This window comes from Heterocephalus glaber, unplaced genomic scaffold (assembly GCF_053883595.1).
Source record: "Heterocephalus glaber isolate CG9 unplaced genomic scaffold, H.glaber_assembly_v1.0 deba00001755, whole genome shotgun sequence".
Lineage (NCBI taxonomy): Eukaryota > Metazoa > Chordata > Mammalia > Rodentia > Bathyergidae > Heterocephalus > Heterocephalus glaber.
The window spans coordinates 337529-360762 of NW_028258453.1; the positions used below are offsets into that span (position 1 = coordinate 337529).

The following is a 23234-nucleotide window of genomic DNA, read 5'->3' on the forward strand; positions in this document are numbered from 1 at the left end:
GTAGATTGTAGTACCTATTATAAACAGTGTGCTAACTACCTGATCTCAGTGAATTTTGTTAATAGTTTATGGAAAAATATTGAGTGTAACCAGATTTGATTATTTTTTAAAAATTATTCCACATATGTTTATTTCCATATCCTAGATTTATATACTGCTACAGACAGGTATGTGTGTACGTGTATTTTATAGTGGGAAAAATGTGCTAAGTGTTTAATACAGATTTTGAAACATTTACTGATTTTGAACTGAAAATTTGTATCTTTATGTCATAAAGTGAGCTATATAGCAATAAATGTTCTATAGACACTTTATGTAGCACAAAATTATCAGTGAAGTATATAATTTGGCTTATATTCTTCCAGTTTTGGTCATTTGTTTAGGGAAGGTACACAGAAAGGAAAATTTCTAAGAAACAGTCAATGTTTTATTTATTTACTAGTCGTGTTTCCCTAGAATATTTAGAGAGGCCACTGAATCAAGCATTTTCAAGGTTTCCAGAAAGGTTAGCAGCATGAGTTTTAGGCATTTTATTTTATTTTATTTATTTTTTGGTACCGGGGATCAAACTCGGGTCCTTGCGCTTGTGCAGCAGGCAGCAAAACCACTGACATAAGTCCCCAGCCCAGTTTTAGGCATTTTAACTTGTAAACAAATGCCAGTGTTGTCAGCGCTGGTCTGTTTCCTGAGATTGTGAGTGCTTGCTTACATGAACCTTTTCTTGTCTTTTCTGGTCCTCTGAAGAACCTGTCCCTCTGTACAGCTGCCCTCATGTATATCCTGAGTCGGGACCGCTTGAACATGGATCTCGACAGAGCTAGCTTAGATCTCATGATCCGACTTCTGGAGCTGGAACAGGATGCATCATCAGCTAAGCTGCTGAATGAGAAAGACATGAACAAAATTAAAGAGAAAATCCGGAGACTCTGTGAAACTGTACACAATAAGCATCTTGATCTAGAAAACATAACGGTGCGTTCTGCCCTTCCTTCCATTATAAAATGAGACTTTGTTTCAAAAAATCTTGGACTACTCAAGGTGACTGTGTGACTTGGGACAAATCCTTCAACCTCCTATCCTTGGTTTCCAGCTTGGCAAATTTTTCTAAGGTTTTTCCAGGAGGCATAATTTCATTCCCTTCCTGAATTCCCTAAACTGACTGATCTGTAATGAGGGTTTTGGGGTTGGTTTGTTTGGTTGGTTTTTGACAGTTTTGTTGCCAGTAAATAGCTATAAATGTCTTTGCATTTTCCCTAAACCTTTGCTCTTGATTTCTCCTCTTCCCTCTACCTTCAGGCTGTTAGTTTTAATTCATATTTTCTGTAGATTTTAGGAATAAAAAGGGCAGTTGTTGTGGGGTTTCTGTTCAGAGGGAGGGTCCTAGCCACCTGCCTTTCCTGAGCTCTGCCCCTCACTAACGGGGCAATGGCCCATAGCCACCCTCATATTTAGTACAGCTGCTGTGCTTATGATGGCTGTGTTGCTTTTGCTTCATTCTCATTTCACTTTTGTTGGCATTTTTTACTCGTAGAATCAATAATATTCGAGTGGCTACTAGGCCAGTAAAAGGTAATTGTTGTGGTTTTTTTTTTTTTAATAAGATTGAATGTTATATAAATTGATTTGCAAATCTAAAACATTTTTCTCTTGCCTGCATAACTGAAGACAAGCATTTGCCACAAAAATTTATAGAATGCTTTGTGCTAGGCAGAGATTGCTGAGTGCTGTTGCTCTATTTAATTAAGATGGAGTTGTTAATAAGATTTGGGTAAGAGGGTGCGTGGGAGGAGAGGAACCTAACTTTACAAAGGTAAGGTGCAAAACTGCTGTATGTTCAGTACTTTGTACTTAGGAGAGTTGGAGGAATAGCTGTTGTGCTTAGATGACACATCAGAGATCTTGCCACACCATCAAGCTATCTGGATACTGTCCTTTGGTTGTTTTTGTTTTTGTTTGAACTCACTATGTATCCCTGGCTGGCCTCAAACTTAAGGTGATCCTCCTGCTTCAGCCTCCTGAGTGCTGGGATTGTAGGCATGTGCCTCCACACCAGGCTTAAAACTTGTTTTTAATGTTTATGTACTTTTGATGTTTTTACCTCTACTAATTTTTAATGCTGTAAGAGAATACATTTAAGCCTATAGTTTTTGTAAATATTTTATTTTTTACCTGTACTGGGGATAGAACTCAGGACCTTGCGCTTGAGAGGCAGGCGTGACGCCACTAAGCTAAATTCGCAGCCCTAAGACCTGTAATTTTTACTTGCTGTATAGTTGAATGTACTCCTTTTTTTTTTGGTACCGGGGATCGAACCTCAGGTCCTTGTGCTTGTGCAGCAGATGGCGAAACCACTGAGCTAAATCCCCGGCCCTGTACTCTGTTTTTTGTCATCCATATTGTTCAATATTGAAGTTCACTTCAGGTGTTTGGTATTAAATGACACTATGAGAAACTTTTCAGTTGAATTTATTGGGATGCGAGATACCAGTATAAAAACTGCCCTACAGTGTATTAATTTACTCATGTGGTCCAAACCAGATAGCCAGGGGCCAGTTTTAGGATGATTACCCCCACCCAGCTTGTTTTAAATTGTACAGCAGATATTTCATAAGTTGTTTTGTTCAAAAAAAATCCCCTATTATTTTTATATGAATTTCTTAACTTCTCTCTGGAAATATATTGGTATTGTTAATGTGCCAAGGAAAGATAATTTTAAATAGTAATATAATATGATCAGATACAACTTTAACTGAGATATAACACAGTTACATAGTAGTATTCTGATTAGTGATATATTTGTTTTCAAATAAAATGCTTATTAAAAGGCTATTTTAAAAATGCTAGCTAATACTGAAGATTCCATAAAATATCAAAGAATCTTTTATGTCAATAGAAACACACAGTACAGTTTCTTTTTAACATAAAAACTTGGAGCAGTGTTTGCTATTTTTGTTTTTTTGTTTGTTTGCTATTTTTGTACTTAATTATTACACTCTTTCATCCTAACCAGGGTGCCTTTGTACCCCTGCACAGCTGTAAGTCGGCTCGTATACCTGAGCCAGGTTAAATTTGTCTTTAAATTCCTCTCTGAGGGAATTAGTATGAGACACAGGCACAGTGAATCTGTTTTTGTAGTATTGGATTCTAGTTCTGTACCTATCACCTTGGACAACAACTTTTTAAAAAGTGGAGTAAAATATTCTAGATCCCTCTTCTAAATTTGTAATACTAAGATTTTCACTGGGAAGATCTGTTGTTTATATTTCTAAATATCTAATTTATATTCTGTTCCAAATATATAGGCCAGGATGTAAATTTGCATCTTTGGAAGGGCAGAAGCTTTGGAAAGAAAACCAGGTCTTTTCAGGCTTTGCTAATTAAAGCATTTCTTCTGTTATGCAAAAGTTCCTTTATTACATCAAGAACCAGATTGCTCTTTGTTGGGAAGCATGTGTATGCTGTTAGGAGGTGAAATAAGAGAAGAACGTTAACCTGGTTTTAAAAGTATGGCTCTTACCTTTAGTGCTCCCTCTAGTGGCGACCCCAAAGCATTAGTAAAAGTATACTTGAGTATGGTTAAATATAGTATTTTTTTGTCACGGTGGCCACCTGAGGAGTGTCCAGGCTGCTAACCCTGCATGATAAAGTCTGCAACACCTAAGTGAGCAAAATGAAAAACAGGAACCTGGCCAGAAAATAAGAACAGGAGCTCAAAGTGGAAATATGGTTCAGTTCAATCCCTGGTACCCCCCTGCCAAAAAAAAGTGGAAATATGAGTAACTAATACACATGGTTATCTACAGTAATAGGAAAAATGCTTGCACTTACTGTCGTCAGAAGAATACAAGCCAGCGGGTGAACATTTTGTACTCTTTGGCAGTGTAAAGTGATAACCTTGGATCTTGAATATGCAGGGCAACTGGCACCTCCACACTTTGCTCTCAGGAGTGTTACTTGTTCCATCTTCCCTCGTGAATCAGCCCAGTACATTGAAAACGGGTACTTTGATTCAACAGCCCTAGTACTTTTATTGTTCTATTAAAAAAAACCCTGCTAGTAGCATGCAGTGGATTTTTATAACAAACAGCAGTCTCTAAAATTATTGCCTTAGAATTATCACTAAGAATCAGTGTTCATAAATGGTGTATGTGCTTCTGATTTTTAGACTGGGCATTTAGCGATGGAGACATTGCTGTCCCTTACTTCTAAACGAGCAGGAGACTGGTTTAAAGAAGAACTCCGGCTTTTGGGTGGTCTGGATCATATTGTAGATAAAGGTATGGATATGGACGTATATAATGTTTTTACGTATTTAAAGCATGAAGAAAATATCTATATACTTCAAAAATAATTTTTTCAGTTTGAAAAGTTCTTTCAGTAGCATCCTGCAAATCTCTTAACTTTTGAAGTAGAAGTTATTAATACTCTCACATTGGGAGTTTATGGAAATAAAGTATCATACATTTCAGTCTCCTAGTATTAGACATAGAAGAAATCATGTTCCCTGAGATTCCAGCACATTCATAGTTAAGGTTCGCTGAGGGCCAAGTACTGAGGCATTAAGAAACTCTAACTGATTCCATTTCTTTTCACCTAGTCAAAGAGTGTGTGGATCATTTAAGTAGAGATGAGGATGAAGAAAAACTGGTAGCCTCGTTATGGGGAGCAGAGAGATGTTTACGAGTTTTAGAAAGTGTAAGTATGGACAACTATTTTGTGGAAGTTACTTGACCTTTTTTTCTTTTTCTGTTGCTGGGTTTGGACCCAGTGCCTTGTGTGCACCAGCAGGTGTTCTACTCCTGAATTCTATACCCCAACCCTGAAGTCATTCAGTCTTATTTGTGATTGGTGTGTGTAACCACCACATATTTTATATATCCCTGGAATTCTGCTTTTGTTAATTCAAATTAAAGTTTTGTGGATTTCTTGAGCAACTGGTTATTAGTGAAAGATTTAAATGAACATTTTGGCTGGGCATGGAGGTGCATGCCTGTAATCTCAGCACTTGAGTGGCTGAGGCAGGAGGATCACTAAGAATTCAGGGCCAGCCGGAGCTACATAGTGAGTTCAAGGCCAGCCTGGACTACATAGCGAGACCATCTCAAAAAACCAAAATAATAAGTGAATATTTTATTATTTTAAGAATATGTCTTTTATTGATGCAAATGAAACCTTACATGTTTAGGTTTATTGATGTATGCCAAACTTTATTGTTTTTTGCATAATGTGGAATTCTACTTAGCTGCATTAACTTTTTTGCAGAAAACAATAGTTGAACAAAATCAGGGTTAGGGTGTGTGTGTGTGTGTGTGTGTGTGATTGTTGAACCCAAGGCCTCAAGAATAGATTGATTGATACAGTGTCTCACTATGTAGCTCAGGCTGGCCTTGAACTTGTAGGTATCCTCCTGAGTGCCGGGATTATAGGCATACACCACCATGCCTAGCAGGAAGTGATTATTTTTAATAAGCATTTATTTAGCTTTTAAGTCAGATTGTAGTTATAACTTATAATATTTGTCATTGGAAAATAATATACTGCCATAATTATATTTTATTCTTTGACTTTTATGAGTAACTTAACCTTTTTTTTTTTTTGGTACTGGGGATCAAACTCGGGTCCTTGCACTTGCACAGCAGGTGGTGAAACCACTGAGCTAAATCCCCAACTGAATAACTTAACCTACTTCAGTATATGTTAGGGTTTTACCTCCAGTAAATTTCAGGATGTGTAATTTTTGTAGATTAGATTGGATTAGCTAGGTACTTCAGCAAACATCAGGAACTCCTAACATAGGTGGAATTGTGCCTTCTCTTTCCTAGGATGCTTTATTAGATCACAGATATTACTTTATAAAAGAAATATATTTACTAAATGAATACAGTTACACACTTTAAAGTATTAGTCTGTAAGTTGGAGATTTCTAATATTCAGAGTTCTTAGCAATTCATTACAGTGAATATATAGTAAAGGATATATTATGAATGAAAAATTATGACTGACATCTTAAATTTATGATAAATTCATAGCCCTGTTCTTTTCAACCTGGAACTTTTGAGAGTAGAACTGTTTCCTAGATGACAAGGAACTTAATAGAGTGTGGTATTACTTGAATAAATAAAAGGTATGGATTGCCATAATTGTTTCATGTTCTTTTCTTTTAGGTAACAGTGCATAATCCAGAGAATCAAAGCTACTTGATAGCATATAAAGATTCACAACTCATTATTTCATCAGCTAAGTAAGTTTTTCTAAAATCTCAGGTTATAAAGGAAAGGTCTTACTACCTTATTCTTTAAAATCCTCAATTAAGTTCTGTGAATCCTCATATATCATAGAGCAAAACTTGGGTGCATAAATTCTAGAACCAGAGTACCTGGGTATGGTATTCTAGCATAATAATTTCTGCTGTGTAACTGCAGAGAAGCCACTTAGTTGCTGCAAGTTCATTATAAGGTGGGTAATAATTTTATCTGTCTACCTAGGGCACTGCTTACAATGAAATAAATTGATAATATCATTGTATACTACATAGATACATTTTGGGGTATACATATATATGAATAATATGTACATATATAAAATAGATTTTGAATGATTTTTAAGTATCTTCCGCATATTATGTATATTGAATTACTTAATATATAAGGTCCAGAAAGGTGGGCACATGGTGTGTAGTAAACTCTTCTCCTTTTTGTTATGGTGGTTGTGAGTGCTCTTCTTCTGCCCTCTGTTTCTGTCCGTTCCCCAGCTCTCTATGTAGCTTCCCCTGTCTGTGCCTTCCCTGCCCTGCCCTGCCCTCATCACAGTTAGGCTAATGCTCTCACCTCGGTGCACAGGTATCACTAGTCCTGCCTCTGTCTCATTTCAGCAGCATCATCCTGATAGCTCTGTCCTGGTTTTTTATCTTTGCCCTAGTTCTCAGCCCTTTCACTTTGCCAGCACAGTACCACAGGGAGCTTTCTCCAAGTCACCCCTTTGGAAAAAAGAACCTGAAACTCCAGCCTCTGTGATTCCTTGTTGCCTTTGGATATGTCCAATTTCTTTCTTAAAGGAAGGCCTGGTGTGGTCTGACTCGAGTTAATCTTTCTCTTAACCTTATAATTTGGAAAATTTCAAATTTAGACAGTAGACAAAATAGTGTAATAAACCCTTCTGTATGTATTACTTACCTTGAATTATTGCCAATTTTGGCCAGCTTTGTTTGTATCTATGACTTTATCTTTCCTCCTACTGTGATTTGAAATAAGTCCAAATGTCGTTATCACCTGCCTCCTTTTTGTCTTGCTTTTGTAAATTCTGTGCACATTTAGTACCCTTACACATCCATTTCCTTTGTTTCTTACCATTTGTTACCCTCCCTCACCAAGGACTGACTATTCTGGTGGTAAATCTGTTGCAGATTCTCTGTTTCTAAATTTTTTAATTTTTAAATTGACATAAAAATCTATATATTTTGTTTTATTTTAAAAGGCCTCTTTTGGCTGGGCGTGGTGATGCATGCCTGTAATTTCAGCACTTGGGAGGCAGAGGCAGAAGGATCACCAAGGGTCTGAGACCAGCCTGGGCTACATAGTGAGTTCAAAGCCAGGCTGGACTGCATGGTGAGGCCTTATCTCAAAACCAAAAAAGAGGGGGTTCTTTTGTATACTTTGTGACCCACGACAGATGCTTTGGAAAAGGGAGTGTTTAATATGACAGCTCAGCTCTTTCGCTGGGATTAGGACAGTCGTGCCAAATGTCTTAGAAGTGGCAGGAGAGGTCATAATTAATGTTTGAAAGAGCACTCATCAGGCATGTTGAGGTTTTCAGTGGAACCATGACAGATGCAGGCATAGTATACTGCAGGGTTGGTACCTGTTAACTCTTAACCCTCAAAACCAGTTAGCTCAGCACTACTTAAGACACTTGAGGGCTCAGTAGTAATAGGATAATTCTGCCAACATCCCCAGACATCAGAAGAATGAATTGTTACAGGTTAGACATCATGAGGAATGCCTTTCTAACCAGAGTCATAAATTATTAGGAAGGACCATCTGGGATTTCCTCAGTGTGTATTAAAGAGTAGGCAGCTAACCCGGGTGTGGTGGTACATGCCTGTAATCCCAGCACTCCAGAGGCTGAGGCAGGAGAATCACCATGTGTTTGAGGCCTGCCTAAACTACACAGCAACATTGTCTCAAAAAAAAAAAAAAAAAAAAGAGTAGGCAGATAAGAAAGGATTAAACCTGGCAGGTTTATGTAAGCAGTTTATGTGGTGTATGATACGTGAAGACTAAACTGACCAACTCAGTTCACTTGATCTCTGTTCTGCTAGGGCAGTGATGGTGAACCTTTTAGAGTTTTCAATGATACAAACAGCCTGCTGTGGCGTATGTGCCATAAGTTCACCACCACTGCACTAGAAGAAGCATTACCCAGGCAGTACCCTGGATTCAATCCCCAGTACAAACAATAGTAATCACAATAATAGACTTAATGGTTTAAAGAGAGCCTTCAGACCCAGACATGGTGGCACACGCCTGTAATCCCCATACTCTGAGACGCTGAGTCAGGAGGATTGAAAGTTTGAGGCCAGCTAGGGCAGTTTAGTAAGACCCTGCCTCAAAAAGGGAGGGGAGGGCTGGAGATAGTGTAAAGGCCCTGGGTTCAATCTCTTGTATTGCATTTAAAAAAGATAAAGCCTTCATAGATAAGGGACCTACTTAAGGATTCTATTTTCTTGTTATTTTTGGTAATATCTATAGGGAATTTTTGGATGCAGATCATAACCTTCGTATGGCTGCCAAGAGATGTGTCACTTTGAATGACCCCAAATTAAAAAATAATTCAATCAGATGCTTGTTTTGGGTTGGAGATCTGGAAAATGCAGGAAAACTCAAATAGGTAGTACAGATGTAAAGTCTCCCAGCAGTGTGTTTATTTTGTGTTATCAGTGATTGAATCCAGGGCCTTGGCACTGAGTTATATCCCCAGCCATCTTTGTTTTATATTTTGAGACAGGGTCTCACCAGGTTGCTAGGTTGCCTAGGCTAGGCTCAAACTTGAGATCCTCCTGCCCCAGGCCTCCAGAGTGCTGGGATTACAGGTGTGTGCCACCCCATATACATGCCATGAGGGCTTTTTATTTTTGAGACAGGGTCTCAGTGTGTTGTGCAGGTTGGCCTTGAGGCCCCAGTTAAGGGATCTTCTGCTTCAGCCTCCCTAGTAGCTGGAACTGTAGGCATACTACCACCTTGTTCAGCATGCCATAAGTTTTAATTTTAATTTTCCTTGGAGAAATTTTGTCCATTTACCAGATTTTTCCAAAGTAAAATGACATTTAACATCTAGTGTGATACAAAGACATATTTGGTACATCATTGAAAGTTAACTTCCAGAGTAGAAAAGCAGAATCTGACAGCTTTTAGGCCCAAGAAATAGGAGTGTGTTGTATAACTTCTGTTATTTGCCACAATAGTAAACATTTCTTTCCTCTTCAGAGCATTGCAGCATTGTGAGGAACTGATCCAGAAGTATAACCGCGCCGAGAACAGCATCTGCATGGCTGACAGCAAGCCTCTGCCTCCCCAGAACGTGACCAGCCATGTGGGCAAGGCGGTGGAGGACTGCATGAGGGCCATCATTGGGGTGCTGCTCAACCTCACCAACGACAATGGTTCGTCCTGTGTTCCCATGTGAGCGCCACATGGCGCCTAGAGACACAGGGAGCTCCCTGTGTGTCTTCTTTCAGTGCCATGCTTTTTAAGATTTCCATAATATAGTGCTTTCCTTGTGTAGGTCCAAGCTGCTTTTAGGAATTGATCCTCTTAGAGCCAGTCTGACGGGTTGGACTAACGTCACCATGTATTTCAGTGAGGGAATGGGCATGCAGTTGAAAGTTTATGTCTGTTTTAACAAATCCAGTTGTTGGTGTCACCAGGAAGGCTCACCAACACTCTTCCACTTTCCCTTTCTCATTTCAGAGTGGGGCAGCACCAAAACAGGGGAACAGGATGGCCTCATTGGCACAGCCATGAACTGTGTGCTGCAGGTCCCGAAGTACCTACCTCAGGAGCAGAGATTTGACCTTCGGGTGCTGGTGAGCCAAGGGCAGGTTGGGAAGAGTGTTTATCTAGTTAGATGATCTAAAGGTCATCTCGATTTGGGGTTAAGAATCAGGCTTTAATGTATTTTGAGTTATTTTTAATAAGTTCCTTATGAACATATTTCTTATATTTTCCTTTATCTCTTTGTAAAAGTATATATTTTATATATATATATATATATAAAACTGCAAAATGGTGTTTAAAACCTATAGGAATAATTCTTTTGGAAAACTAGTATCTTACATCTGTACTGGTTTTTGACCACTTTGCTAATGGAAAAATGCTGATTAGGTTTTTAGCTATTATTAATTCCATACATTTTTGGTTCTTAAGTGCTTGTCTATGATAATGCGCACCTTTCAACTTTTTTGTAGGGCTTGGGTCTACTGATAAATCTAGTGGAGTACAGCGCTCGGAACCGGCACTGCCTCGTCAACATGGAAACGTCCTGTTCCTTTGATTCTTCCTTCTGCAGTGGGGAGGGAGACGATAGCTTAAGGGTAGCCGGCCAGGTTCATGCCGTGCAGGCTTTAGTGCAGGTGAGTGGCAGCTTGGAAACCAAGCTCACCTCTGTGGTCCACTTTCATCCTCCATCAGTTCCTCCACTCCCTTTCTCATTGTATAGAACTAAGGAACATTTGTGGTATATAGTAGGGAGGATTGTCTTTTAGACCTGACCAAGTCTTAAGTATTCATAGTTCCTAGGATGAAACTTTATTTTAAACCAGAATCTTAACCAATTAAAAAACGTGATACTGTTTCTCTTCAGATAAGATCTCTAACCTCTCAGCACTGGTTGAGAGGTTCTCAGCTGCTGTTTCTCCTTAAGCATTGTTAGCAAAAAGCCAGAGACAAAGCACATTGGTTTATGAATCAGAAGTAGATTAATGATAAAAATTGAGAATCTGGCCCTGTCCCATCCAGTTCAAGTACACTGGCATTTACTTAGAGGCCTGATCTGGGTCGAAAATGCTGTAGGCCCTATGGACCAAGGAAGAACTGGAAGCGCTTCATTACCTATTTCTTGGCCAGTTCCAGAAAGTGGCAGAGTGACTGATCCTGGGAAATACTGGGCAGAGATACTGTCCTTGAGTCATTTAAAGTCCTATTTTCTATCATCCCATCTTGCTGTCTTTATTACATATAAAAAAATCAGCCATAGACTTTTTGCATAGGCTTCAGAATACTCAGTCTTGAGGTATCTTGAAATTTTAGTCTTCAGTTATTTAAAACTAAATTATATATGAAACCAGGGAAAAATTGTGAAGTTACTCATCAGTAACATTGATAAACAATACTAGTAATTACTAACAATATCTGGTATTAGTAGACTAATTTTGCTCTTCAGGTATCATTTAAGGGTTCATTTAATGCTAAAAACATTTGAAAATAATTGGCACTTTTTAAAAAGTAGAGCTCATTGACACATTTATTTTCCAAAAGAAGCAGTTTCTTCTTATATAACTTGTTGTTTTTTAAAACTTCGTATTTTGAAATAATTATAGGCTCCCTGAACAAAAATATTACAGATAGTTTCCTCTAATGAACATACAGCTGCAGCCCAAAATCAAAACCAAGAAGTGAACATTGGTGTGTCACTGTTAACTGGACATCACACTTTACTCACTTTCACCCTTTTTAACGTGCACATTTCTTTGTGTATGTGTGATGTGGTATATAGATAATTTCTGTGCAGTTTTATCCCATGCATAGATTCATATATTCACCATTATATTAACATACAGAGCCATCCACCCTTACAGAAGAATTCGTTTGTGCTCCCCATTCCCCAGCCCACCTTCTGGCGCCCACGAGTCTCTTCTCCATCTGTGAGATGCTGGCTCCTTACAAATGTTATGTAAATGGATCCCATGGTGTATGACCTTTGGGGATTGGCTTTTCTTACAAGACTGTGCCCTTGTGGTCTGTTCACGTTGTTGTGTATATTAGTAGCTTAGTCCTGTTTGGTGCTGAGTAGAATCCCCTTGTATGATTGTAACATTCTGGTCCTTTCCTTTTAAAAACTAACTTTTGTTCAGGTAGAACCCAGGCAAATAAAACTCCCATGGATGCCCAGCGGTTTGAAGAAATTGCTGACTGCTCAGCCTTTCTCTCGTGGGAGGGGTAAATTTGCAGATGCTGCCCCGTATGCCAGCTGCACATTTTTCTGTGGTGTCAGAGTCACCTGATACTCAATTCACATTGTGTTTGTTACATCGAACCCAATGTTCTTCTTGTGCATGGTGTGTTACAGAAGCTGCTTGTCTTTTAGGCTGCCGTCCTATATCATTTCTGGTTTTCTGTTACCTGTTAGGGTTTGTTGCTTTTTAATCGGCCCATAAGAAGTTTTTTATTTCAGATTTTAGTACTTTTCAGGTGATGAGTTTTGCCACTGCCCTTTTAGAAAATTGCTACCTTAAACCAGTATCAAGAAATGGCTCATAATTCTAACATTCAAAGACATGGAAAACATGAATGTTGAGATTGATGTCTTTTATACTGCTAACACTGATCTTGTTCCAGTTATTTTCAAATTAAATAATTCCAGCTACTAACCTGAACTTCTTTTTCTAGGTGCTCTGAACTGCTTTTTAAAAATTAATTGATCTATTTGTTTTAGAAATCAAAAAGAATTTACATTCATATTTTAAAAATCACATTCACAAAGGTTTAAAATCCCTAAGTCCATTTCCTAAAAAAAACTTTGTAACAGTTTTGTGTCCAGAGAAATTAGTGTTTATGCATCATTTATCAACACATGTGAATAATTTTTACATGAGTGAAACTATACAGTGATTAATGTATTCTACTTTTTAACATATTAATACAGTGCACCATAAATTATGTAATATGCAAGGAACATCTTTTTAGTGAATAATCATTGACTGAGGTCATTATTTCACACCACATCTGTATTATGGAAATATGAAGTGAACTTTTTGAGTGTGTGTTACTTTACCTATTTTGTCTTCCTGAGCTTTTTATGTCAACACAGGTTTATCTCAATTCTTTGTAATGACTACAATAACAGTAGTTTTATTAACTAGTCTTCTATTGATAAATATTTTGAGTGGTTCTTTTTTCTTTTGTTACAGAAATTATGTAAAGCAAAATACTGGGTATACACATGTTGCTTGGTAATGTCTTTAATGCTCTTCAAAATTAATTTTTGTCAGCTATTCCTTGAGCGAGAGCGAGCAGCCCAGTTGGCAGAAAGTAAAACAGATGAGTTGATCAAAGATGCACCCACCACTCAGCATGATAAGAGCGGAGAGTGGCAAGAGACCAGTGGGGAGATACAGTGGGTGTCAACTGAGAAGACAGACAGTGCAGAGGAGAAACACAAGAAGGAGGAGGACGATGAAGAACTTGACCTCAATAAAGGTGTGTGTATTTTGAGTGCTATATTCAGGTTGAAAAGAATGGTGTGATTTTGGTTTCTTCAAAACATACTTTATTCATATCTTGTCAGAGTCTCCCTGTTCGTCTAGATAAGGAGCTCCCTTAGCTCAGTCCAGAGAAGCTTGGTAGTCCAGTACTTGTAGTTCTTCCCAAGAACAAGCAAAGTGCCTGTCATGGCCTGCATGATGCTGGTGGTGGGAAAGAGACAACTAGTTAGTCCCTTTTCTTTTCTTTCTCTTTTTTGGTACTGGGGGTCAAACTCTGGTCCTAGTACTTGTGCAGCAGGTGACGGAACCACTGAGCTAAATCCCCGGCCCTAATGAAAGGTTTTTTGGTTTTTTTTTTTTCTTTGTTTGGTGCCAGGGATCAAACTCAGGTCCTTGTGCTTGCGAAGCAGGCGGCGGAACCACTGAGCTAAATCACTGGCCCAGTCCCTTTCATTCTGTCTCCTCCCCTCCTTCCTTCATCTGTAAAGAGTACCCACTGGACAGTGTGGTTTTTCCAGCTTTGCATTTTTGAGATTTCTTTTATCAGACACACTTGAAAATGACATAAGTCACAGTGATACTCCTCAAAGCATAAGTACTTGGTGGCCAGTACAACAAGAAGTAACCCTGAAGTAGTATCTTCACTAGGCAAGCACTTACTGGGTATTCTGCTTGAGTCGGGAATTGATACTTGTTTTACCATTCATACAGATTCTGCAGAACTGTGGCTTATAACTGCAGGTCCTTGAGGGAATGAAATTTGAGTAATGTGTTTAGCTTCTTCTAGCTAGGAAGCTGTCCTCTGCAGTGTCTGATTCTGAGCCTTTCTGTCTCCATTAGGCCCAGTCCTCCCTGGATCAAATGCCATAAGTTATGGTATTACAAGAAATTTCTGTTCTTAAGAAGTGTTTCCTTTGTTTCAGTGATATTTGTGATTGTTTAGCAGTCTTTAAAAAAAAGAATAATAATAAAAATTGAGATATGATTTGTATAGTATAAAATTTCCGTTGTTTTTTTTTTTTTTTTGTACCAGGAGTTGAACTTGGGGCCTTGCGCTTGCAAGGCAGTTGGCAGAACCACTAAGCTAAATCCCTGGCCCTAAAATTTTCCTTTTTAAAGCAAATAATGCATAAGTTTTTAGTCACAATTTTATAGTCACAAAATTGTACATTCACCACTACTTTCTAATGCCAAATATTTTTCATCAGCCCTGAAGATGCCACATACCTATTAGTTGCCATCACCCTATTTTCTCCTCCAGCCGCCATTCTGCATTCTGTCCCTATTTTGGACATTTACATGAAAGGAATCATAAAATGTGTTACCTGTTACATGACAGGCTTGTTTCAGTCACCTTTGTGCTGTAGCACGAGTCAGGACTATATTCCTTATTCGTATAGCACATGATTCCCTTGCATCATCACCCCACACATTAGCAATGTGGCTATCTCTGTTAGTATAGTGCCTTTATCTATATGACCGGTAATACTCCATAGTACCCTATATTGCATCGTGCTTATGATTTGTCCGTCTACTGTTAGAGCTGTCACAAATGATGCTCCTGTGAACAGTTGCAGACTCTTGGATATATACAAAGAATTTTAATGAAACACCAAACTGTTTTCAGTGTGGCTACTCTATTTTGCATTCCCAATCAATAGTATAGGAGGGTTCAAGTTTCTCCAAATCCTCAAAATTGCCTTATGTATGTATGTATGTATGTATGTATGTATGTATTTATTTATTTATTTTCTGGTACCAGGGATCAAACTCAGGACCTTGTGCTTGCAAGGCAGGTGCAGAGCCACTGAGCTAAATCCCCAGCCTAAAATTGGCTTTTTAAAAAAGTGATTTTAGTCATCTTAGTGGAAGCAAAGTGGAACCTGGTGGTTTGGTTTAATTTGTACTTCCTTGATGTTTACAGATATGGAAGATCTCCATCCACTTATTGGCCTTTTGTATGTTTGTTCAAATGTACTGCCCACTTATTAAGTGATTGTTTGTCTCTTTACTCTGAACATTGACCTCTCCAAATACACGATGCTGCTCTCATTGTTCATTGTCTCCCGAATCTTGACTATGCTCTCCAACCTCTAGCCCTGCAGCATGCTGGCAAGCACATGGAGGACTGCATCGTGGCCTCCTACACAGCACTGCTTCTCGGCTGTCTCTGCCAGGAAAGCCCAGTAAGTAAAGTCTAGAGGTGCTCTGTGCATCTTGTATCAGCTCGCACTATGACCTAATTCACTGGTTTATTCCTTTAATCTTCCCCCTTGTATGCCTGCTTTATTCCAGAAAGGCTTCTGGTTATGGGGTTGTTCAAGCTATTTTTCAGTGTGGAAGAAAAAACAATAGGAAAATGTGTACCACTTGCAGTAGGTTCCTTTAAATTACATAGTATTCTTAGTATTTTTCTTTAAACACACTAGACATCTTTATTTCCGTTCTTTTACACGTTTTACTGCATAAGTTTAAAGTGCATTGTTGATCTTTGTGGCTGTGTTAGAACTGATGTGCCTGTCAGAATCAGGCTGTTTGAGATGCAGAAAATAAAGCTAGCTAGGGTGCTTTTAATAGGAAAAATACAAACACAAAATTCAATGAAGATAGCCTATAATGGAAGAGACTTTCACAGATTTTTGTTGGACTTTTCAAGGTGCATCCCAAGATAGAGTCCTCTGGGCCTGGAGAGGCAGCTCCTGTTTGATGAGTATCCAGATGGCTTTGGGTGGAGGGAAAGGGGCTAACACAAACCTGCACCCAGATGGCACAATAAGATGGCAGAGGCTGATGTTGGTACCTTAGTGCCTCTGAGAGGCAGGAGTGAGAGCGTTTGTAAGCTGCAATCCTCACACCTGATGGTATCCTTTGCTAGAAGCACTCCTGGGGCCACAAGCCAGTAACTGGGTCCCACACAGTTCAGTAACACCCGGCTGTGGCTGTAGCAGGCCCCTCTGGAGGACATTGCTTTTCTCCCCCTTGGGCCCCTGCGCATCCAGGCAGATATCCCCTCTTGGCCAGCTCTGGGTCATGTGCATTGTCCAAACCAGTCTGAGTGCTTGGGCTCATCAACATGTACCTGTGAGGGCTGAGTTGGCACAGACGAAGCACAGCCACAGAGCACAGGTAGAAAGGGGAAAAGAGAGTGGCTGAGGTCAGCGTCTGCAGCAGGGCCGTGCCAAGGCCAACTCCAGGTGAGGTGCAGTCTCGTGCGTTCTGCCAGCTGACCAAGGCTCTTGGATCCTCTTCCACAGATCAATGTCACCACTGTGCGGGAATACCTGCCAGAAGGAGACTTCTCCATAATGACAGAGATGCTCAAGAAATTCCTCAGCTTCATGAATCTTACTGTAAGTAGTTTCTCTTCAGCTCATGTGGTTTGAAGTGTAAATATATTGACAGGAGAAATAATTCTGTGACCATCATGATTGGAAGAAGAAAGGGGTTCTCTTTGGTAATGGTGTTTCTTCAAGATAATTGTGATTAAGGTGAAGCGCTGTTTTAAAAGACGTAATTTACTTTCAGAATACTTGGATTTGTGGCATTTGTTGAGTGACTTCTTTACAGTTAGACTTTGATTGAACATTAACTGTTCTTCCTTCCCTCCCCCAGTGTGCTGTTGGGACGACGGGCCAGAAGTCCATCTCCAGAGTGATTGAGTATTTGGAACACTGCTAGCTGCTTTACCTTTGCTTCAGGTGCTTGGGAATGCTGGAGCTACCCTTAGACAAAGAAATATCATGAGAGGTCCTTGAAAAGAAATCAAGAGCATTCATCAGGATTTTACGACCACCTGATTTCTTCGTCATGCATTCTGCATTTGCTCAGTGACAGTTACTATGTCAATCTGCAACTATCAAAAATGAGGGAAAAGGTTCAGGCTGCTCACAACCCATGCAGTATTGAAATACACTTCCTGGCAGAGTCTACCCCTTCCCCCATGTCCTTGCTTCACTCCAGGCAAGTTTGAGGGGTGACTTCGTGCTGCTGTTAGTGCAACTGCTGTGTGTGGAGCCACTGTTGTCGCGCTGGCCAAGGCAGGGCAGCTCAGCGATGAGGTGTTGGAGGTTCTGAGCTCGTTTAGATAGCAGCTTAGTTCCTTTTTCAGGCTCATTGGCTTTTGCTTTTTTGTTGAATGATTCCGATCATAAATAAAGCTTTTAATAATTTTGTGAATTTTTGGTTATTGTTCCCTGAACTACTGTCTATATTTAAAATTAGATGGAATCCAAAGACACAAGGGATTAATAGTATATTTTTTTATTCTTGATTAGGTTTGGGTGTTGAACTATTTTTCTCTTTTGAGACCATGACCATATTCAATATCATACCGTAATGTGTCATAGCAGTAGATGCAAGAAAACAAATAGCAGTTGGAGGGACTATTCTGTAAGATGATGTGCCCTGTTTTAATGGATTAGCAAAATAGACAAACCCAGGGTAGTTTACACTTAATGCTAGGGAGGCTCTTGAGACAGTGTGAGGTTTTGAGGGAGGATCTCTAGATATATTTTCTGATGTTCAGTACAATAAATGTAAGGAAGCTAAAACACCAATGTGGAATTCACGTTTCCAGATAACGTGTATATTCTTCTGTAGTGACAGGATCAATTACATAAACGCAAAGCCTTAAAATTGCTGACTTAGAGAAGATCTTTTTTTTTATACAACAGTTGTTTTTGGAAAACAGTTGTGGAACACACAGAATCAGTTTTTGTGAATTTAATTTCACAGCATTGCAAATTTTTCTTGTATTGTTCAGACCACTGGTTACACTTTCCTTTTTTTTAATTGATTGAGCCTGAGGACAGGCTTTCCAGAGATCTCTTTCATTAATATTTTTAATTACCTTTCAGTAGTGACATGTTTCTCCATTGGATTTGTAAAACTTGAAGCCATAAAATATTAGTTTGGTGTGTATTGGGGAAAATAGCTAAAAGTCTAATTTTTACCCATTTAGACTTTGTTATATTTCCTTGTATAAAGTAACAAACTGGGGCTCTTGTATCAGTGCCAGCTGTAATGTTTTTTAACACAGTGGCTGCCTTCTATTGTCTTCCTATTTTTGATAATGCAGATTGTTGGGAACTCTATAAGGAAGTAACTGATTCCAGGCAAACAGTTTTCTTCTTTGTTCTGCCCTCCTGAGCCCTACCCATCACCTTTGAGAACACAGTATGCCAGTGTAACATGGGAGACTGGGATTGTTATTTGCCCTGAGTAGAAAAGCTAACTTAGCAAACTTTACAGAGCATATTGGTAAATGATATCCGTAAGATTAAATTAGTTAGGTATATTTTAATTATTTTTAAATGCATTGATATTTATTAATCATTGGATTTAGGGAAGAGAACAGATTTTTGGTAAAACTGACATGTGGCAGATGGTAAGGAATCTGACAGAACATTTGGGTGAGATCAATCAGGGCGAACTACATTTTTCTGTTACACTGGTAATCATTTGAAAATTGATTTACCTCAGTGTTTAACAGTTTTTTTGTTTTGTTTTTAAATAATAACTAATTGTCAAGCACTGATAGAGATGCAGATTTGGGGGTGCGGGCAGGGGTGAGGGAGACCCCACCTCACCAATTGGAGTGCATTTGTGTGTTTTAACCCTCAGAGAACTCTGCATTTTAGGGTACTTGAGGCTGACTTGCAAATTAACTAAAGTTTTAAAGTAACCTTTTTTCCACTGTAAATATTTCTGTAAATACTACCAATTGGAAATTAGAACAGTAGAGTACTTTTCTGAATCCAATCCTATTTTTATTTTATACAGTATTTCTCAGCTGTGATCTTTGGAGCAAAAGCCAACGGCAGGAAAAAAATAGTTTGTACCAGTTTCATGAAGTATGTCTTTGGGTTTTTGTAAATAATTTTAACTCAAATAAAATTGCTACTTTCAATACACATGTTGTCTTTAACAATAAGTCTATTGATCTGCTTTGGAGGAAGTCTGCACCCCATATGGCTGACAGCGCACCATATCACTTTAGTATCTCTAACCTACACACAGGTAACCAGTCCTTGTTAAATACCTTACTATATACTTCGAAATATTCATCAGACTACAATGAAAATTTTTTTTTAACTTTTTAAGCATTTCAGTTTCCTTCCTAGTTGGCAGCTTTTAATCCTCCTGCTCTTAGATAGACGTAACTTCCTCACCTTTCCCTACTAATTTCAGCCACACAACTAGGTTGGAGAGTTTCTCCCAGGAGCTAGAGTCTTTGCTCTGATGCTTGTTCCTGACAGCAGGTTCTGGGAATTCACCCTTCCTGTCTGCTCAGCTCAGAAGTGGGCATCGTACCTAGCCTCCTGGTTGCAGCCTCACCAAGTGCACGGGAACCAGGGCATGATGCTCACACTCAGGAGGACTTGGTGATACAGCTTTCATCATCTTAGTACTTTGTTCCTTTCACCTTGTCAGGGAGCTCAGCTGTCCTAAAGAATGGACTGGAGGAGGATGCTGTGACTGCCTGAGGACATGTGGTATGCCTCCTCCTGTCTCTGGGGTGAGGGCGTTTGGGTGACATTTAACACTGAGGTCTCCATGATGACTGACTGCTAAGCCAGCAGGGAAACAAAACAGACCTCAGGGACCATTCAGATGTTCCATCCATCCTTTGGGCTTTTCTTACTCTGAAAGGATTGAAAGGTTTGCAGGATGCACTGTTAGCAGCCTCCCTGTGCTGGATGCATCACCGAATGACTGCATGTAGAATGTCTCCAAATGAAGCTTTTAAATGAATACTGCTGGGTGCTTTGGCCAAATCTCTTTCATTGCTAACTGGTGGGGTTTGCTCGAGGTCCCAGACTGTTTCATACTGACTTAAAAACAGCCATATCTGCATACTAACTAGTTTTTAATTAGCTGTGAGACTCTACATGCTATCCAGGGTTGTGTTTTATATGGACTGGGAAAATGGGATTACACTGTTAAAAGTTACTAATTTTGGTGTAAAGTAGCATAATACTAATTAGATTTTGAAAAAGATACATATTGTAATCCCTAGAACAGCGATGACAAACCTTTTAGAGCTTTCAATGATACAGCCCGCTGTTGCACTCGTACCACAGGGTTGCCACCAATGCCCCAGAGTAACCAGAAGCAATAATGCAGAGGTATAGCTCAAGCTGCTAGAAAAATCAAAATGGAACTGTGAAAAATATTTGATTAACTCAAGGAAGGCAGAAAGGAATAACTAATAAACTCAAGTGAAGTAGGAACAAACGGCAAGAGCAAATATAAACAAAAGCCACTTTCCCTCCCAGGAATAAACCAAAGATATTCACTGAATTAACTTAATGGTAAGTGCACCACACACCCCAGTTCAAGGAAGAACAGCAAAGAAATACTAAATTCACATTAAAAACAAAGTGAAAGGACAGGAGGAGACAGCAAACACTAACTGTACTAAGGATGGAGTAGACTTGGAGATGAGATGGTGTCAGTGACTGCCAACTGCCTTAGCCTCGTGGACACGGACATTGCACTCAGCCAGCTGTGGAATGCACCTGAACTGTTCGCCAGGAAAGACTGACTCGTGGCTCCTAGAGCAAATGTCAGCCCATTTTCTGTGATTTCAGTCTTCCAGGATATACCTATAAATAATGAATGATTAAGGAAAGAAGTTTAAGCAGAAATGAGTAATAAAAAATTTTACCAAAGTCAAAAGTTGGTTCTTTGAAATCAAGAAAAAGAAATGACTAATGTCAAGAATTAAAGATAGAGGGGCTGGGGATTTAGCTCAGTGGTTCCATTGCCTGCCTTACAAGCGCAAGGTCCCCAGTTCGATCCCTGGTACCAAAAAAAAGGTGGAATACTACTATGATACAGGTCCTACTGACATTAAAGGGATACTGATACAACGAAACTATATACATTTTACAATTTAAATGGACAAATTCCCTGAAGTTACAAGAAATAAGCCCGATTAGCCCTGTAAAAAATCAATTGAGTTTATACTTTAGTCTTCCTACAAAGTCCTGTCCCAGGTACATTGTATAAAACTTTACTGGTACCTTGTTTAAAACATTTAGGGACAAATTAATACTAATCTTACAGAAACAGCAGAGGAGAAAGGACGATTTCCAATCAACACTTGAGGCTGTGTATATCACTGCTACAAAGGGCAGAGGTATCTCAAGGCTACAGACCAATATTTTATAATACAGATGCAAGATCAAGATAATGGAAAATCAAACTATATAAAAAGTATAATACATCACAACAGTGGTTTACTAAAGGACTACAAGATTGGTGTAACACTCAAAAATAAGTATAATTGAAGCCAGAGTGGTGGCACATGCTGTAATCCCGGCACTTGAGAGGCTGAGCCAGGACCATTCATGAGTTTCAGGCCAGCTATATAGTGGGGCTATATAGTGATACCTTGCATTAAAAAAAAGTATAAGTAACTTTAAAGACTAAAACTGTAATCAATACATCAAGGACAGTCCTAGAATGAGAACTACCCTTATATATGGTCACCTTTTGGCAGAGAAAACATTGTTGAAATGTATTTGAAGCAAATATTTCTGAAACTAGTGGATGCCCACATGAAATCTATTCCTACCTCACCCCAAACAAAACTCCAGAGGGATAATTGATCTAAACATAAAAGGTAATAGGAAGCTTTTAGAAGAAAACAGGAAAATAACTGCATGAATTCATATTTGGTGATTAGTGAAGACCTTTTAGATGAGATAAATCAGTAACTTTAAAGAAAAAAAAGGACACAGACATGGGGGTCTACATTTGTAAGTTCATATTGGGGGCCAGCCTGGACTACTGGACTACATAGTTCAAGACCAGCCTGAACTATATAGCGAGACCCTGTCTCAAAAAAAAAAAATATTTTGTTCCTCAAGACATCATTAAGAGAATAGGCAGGCCAGCCTCTGAGAAAAATATTCAGAATCATATATCGACAAAGGGCTTGTCTCCAGAATATAGAGACCCACAACTCAGGTTTTTAAACATTCAACTGTAGAATGGTTAAAAATCTTGACTACTCTACAAAGAATGAATAAGTAATGAAAATGAGGAAGTGCTCATAACAGTCACCATGGAGATGGGAATCTGAGTTATGAGATACTATCATACATACGGTAGAATGACTAGTTCAAAACTTAGCACGAACAAACAATTGGAACTCTCAGTGCTGGTGGAATGCAATTCCTAACACCATTTTGGAAAAGTCTTGGCAACTGTTTGTGAAAAATATCTACCTGTCCTTAAACCCAGTATTTCCACTTTGTCCAGGACAAAGGAAAACATTCAACAGAAAAACTTGTGAAAATGTTCATAGTGGGGCATGGCTATTGTTGGGGGCTTTTAGTCAGATTTACTTTGAAAATCAAGAGCAAAGAGCCCAGCAGAATGATTCAAAATGTTATGAGTTTGGCCAGAAAGGAAGCTCTGACAAAGCTGAGGCCTACAAAGATGGAACAGAAGAGAAAATGGTCAAGAAAAAACCAAGTATTTCAAAAGACAACAGAAAAGATGGCCTGAAAGCATCACAAGAACCAGCAGGACTCCAGGCTTTGTGGACTCAGAGTTGCAAAAGTGAAAGACTACTTTGAGAAGAGAGCCACAGAGCACCATGTTCCAGAATGGCAGTGGCCTAGGGAAGTTGTTCCTTGGGATTTTCATCGTAGGCACTCAAACCCTACAGACAAGAAAGAAGGAAGACTGGCTACTGCTCCAGCTAGCAGCAGACCTTGGCATCATCCATGTGGTGCTGGTTTTA

The 23234-nt window shown here is 39.1% G+C and overlaps 1 protein-coding gene and 1 long non-coding RNA gene across 6 annotated transcripts in view; one reads left to right on the plus strand and one right to left on the minus strand.

Moving 5' to 3' along the window:
• Wapl (WAPL cohesin release factor) overlaps positions 1–19389 on the plus strand; it is a 78637-nt gene extending 59248 nt beyond the window's left edge. For all 5 annotated transcript variants that reach the window (XM_087201125.1, XM_087201124.1, XM_087201122.1 and 2 more), the window contains 11 exons: positions 745–972; positions 4166–4277; positions 4598–4695; positions 6165–6241; positions 9483–9658; positions 9966–10081; positions 10463–10627; positions 13265–13472; positions 15575–15663; positions 16732–16827; positions 17090–19389. In XM_087201125.1, coding sequence (XP_087057251.1) covers positions 745–972; positions 4166–4277; positions 4598–4695; positions 6165–6241; positions 9483–9658; positions 9966–10081; positions 10463–10627; positions 13265–13472; positions 15575–15663; positions 16732–16827; positions 17090–17155 — 1431 coding nt within the window. In that variant the 3' untranslated portion in view covers positions 17156–19389. The remainder of the gene's footprint in view (positions 1–744; positions 973–4165; positions 4278–4597; positions 4696–6164; positions 6242–9482; positions 9659–9965; positions 10082–10462; positions 10628–13264; positions 13473–15574; positions 15664–16731; positions 16828–17089) is intronic.
• The window catches only part of LOC110346290 (uncharacterized), a 42511-nt gene continuing 35163 nt past the window's right edge, over positions 15887–23234 (minus strand). The window contains exon 5 of the long non-coding RNA XR_002390227.2: positions 15887–21084. This is a non-coding gene — a long non-coding RNA (uncharacterized LOC110346290). The remainder of the gene's footprint in view (positions 21085–23234) is intronic.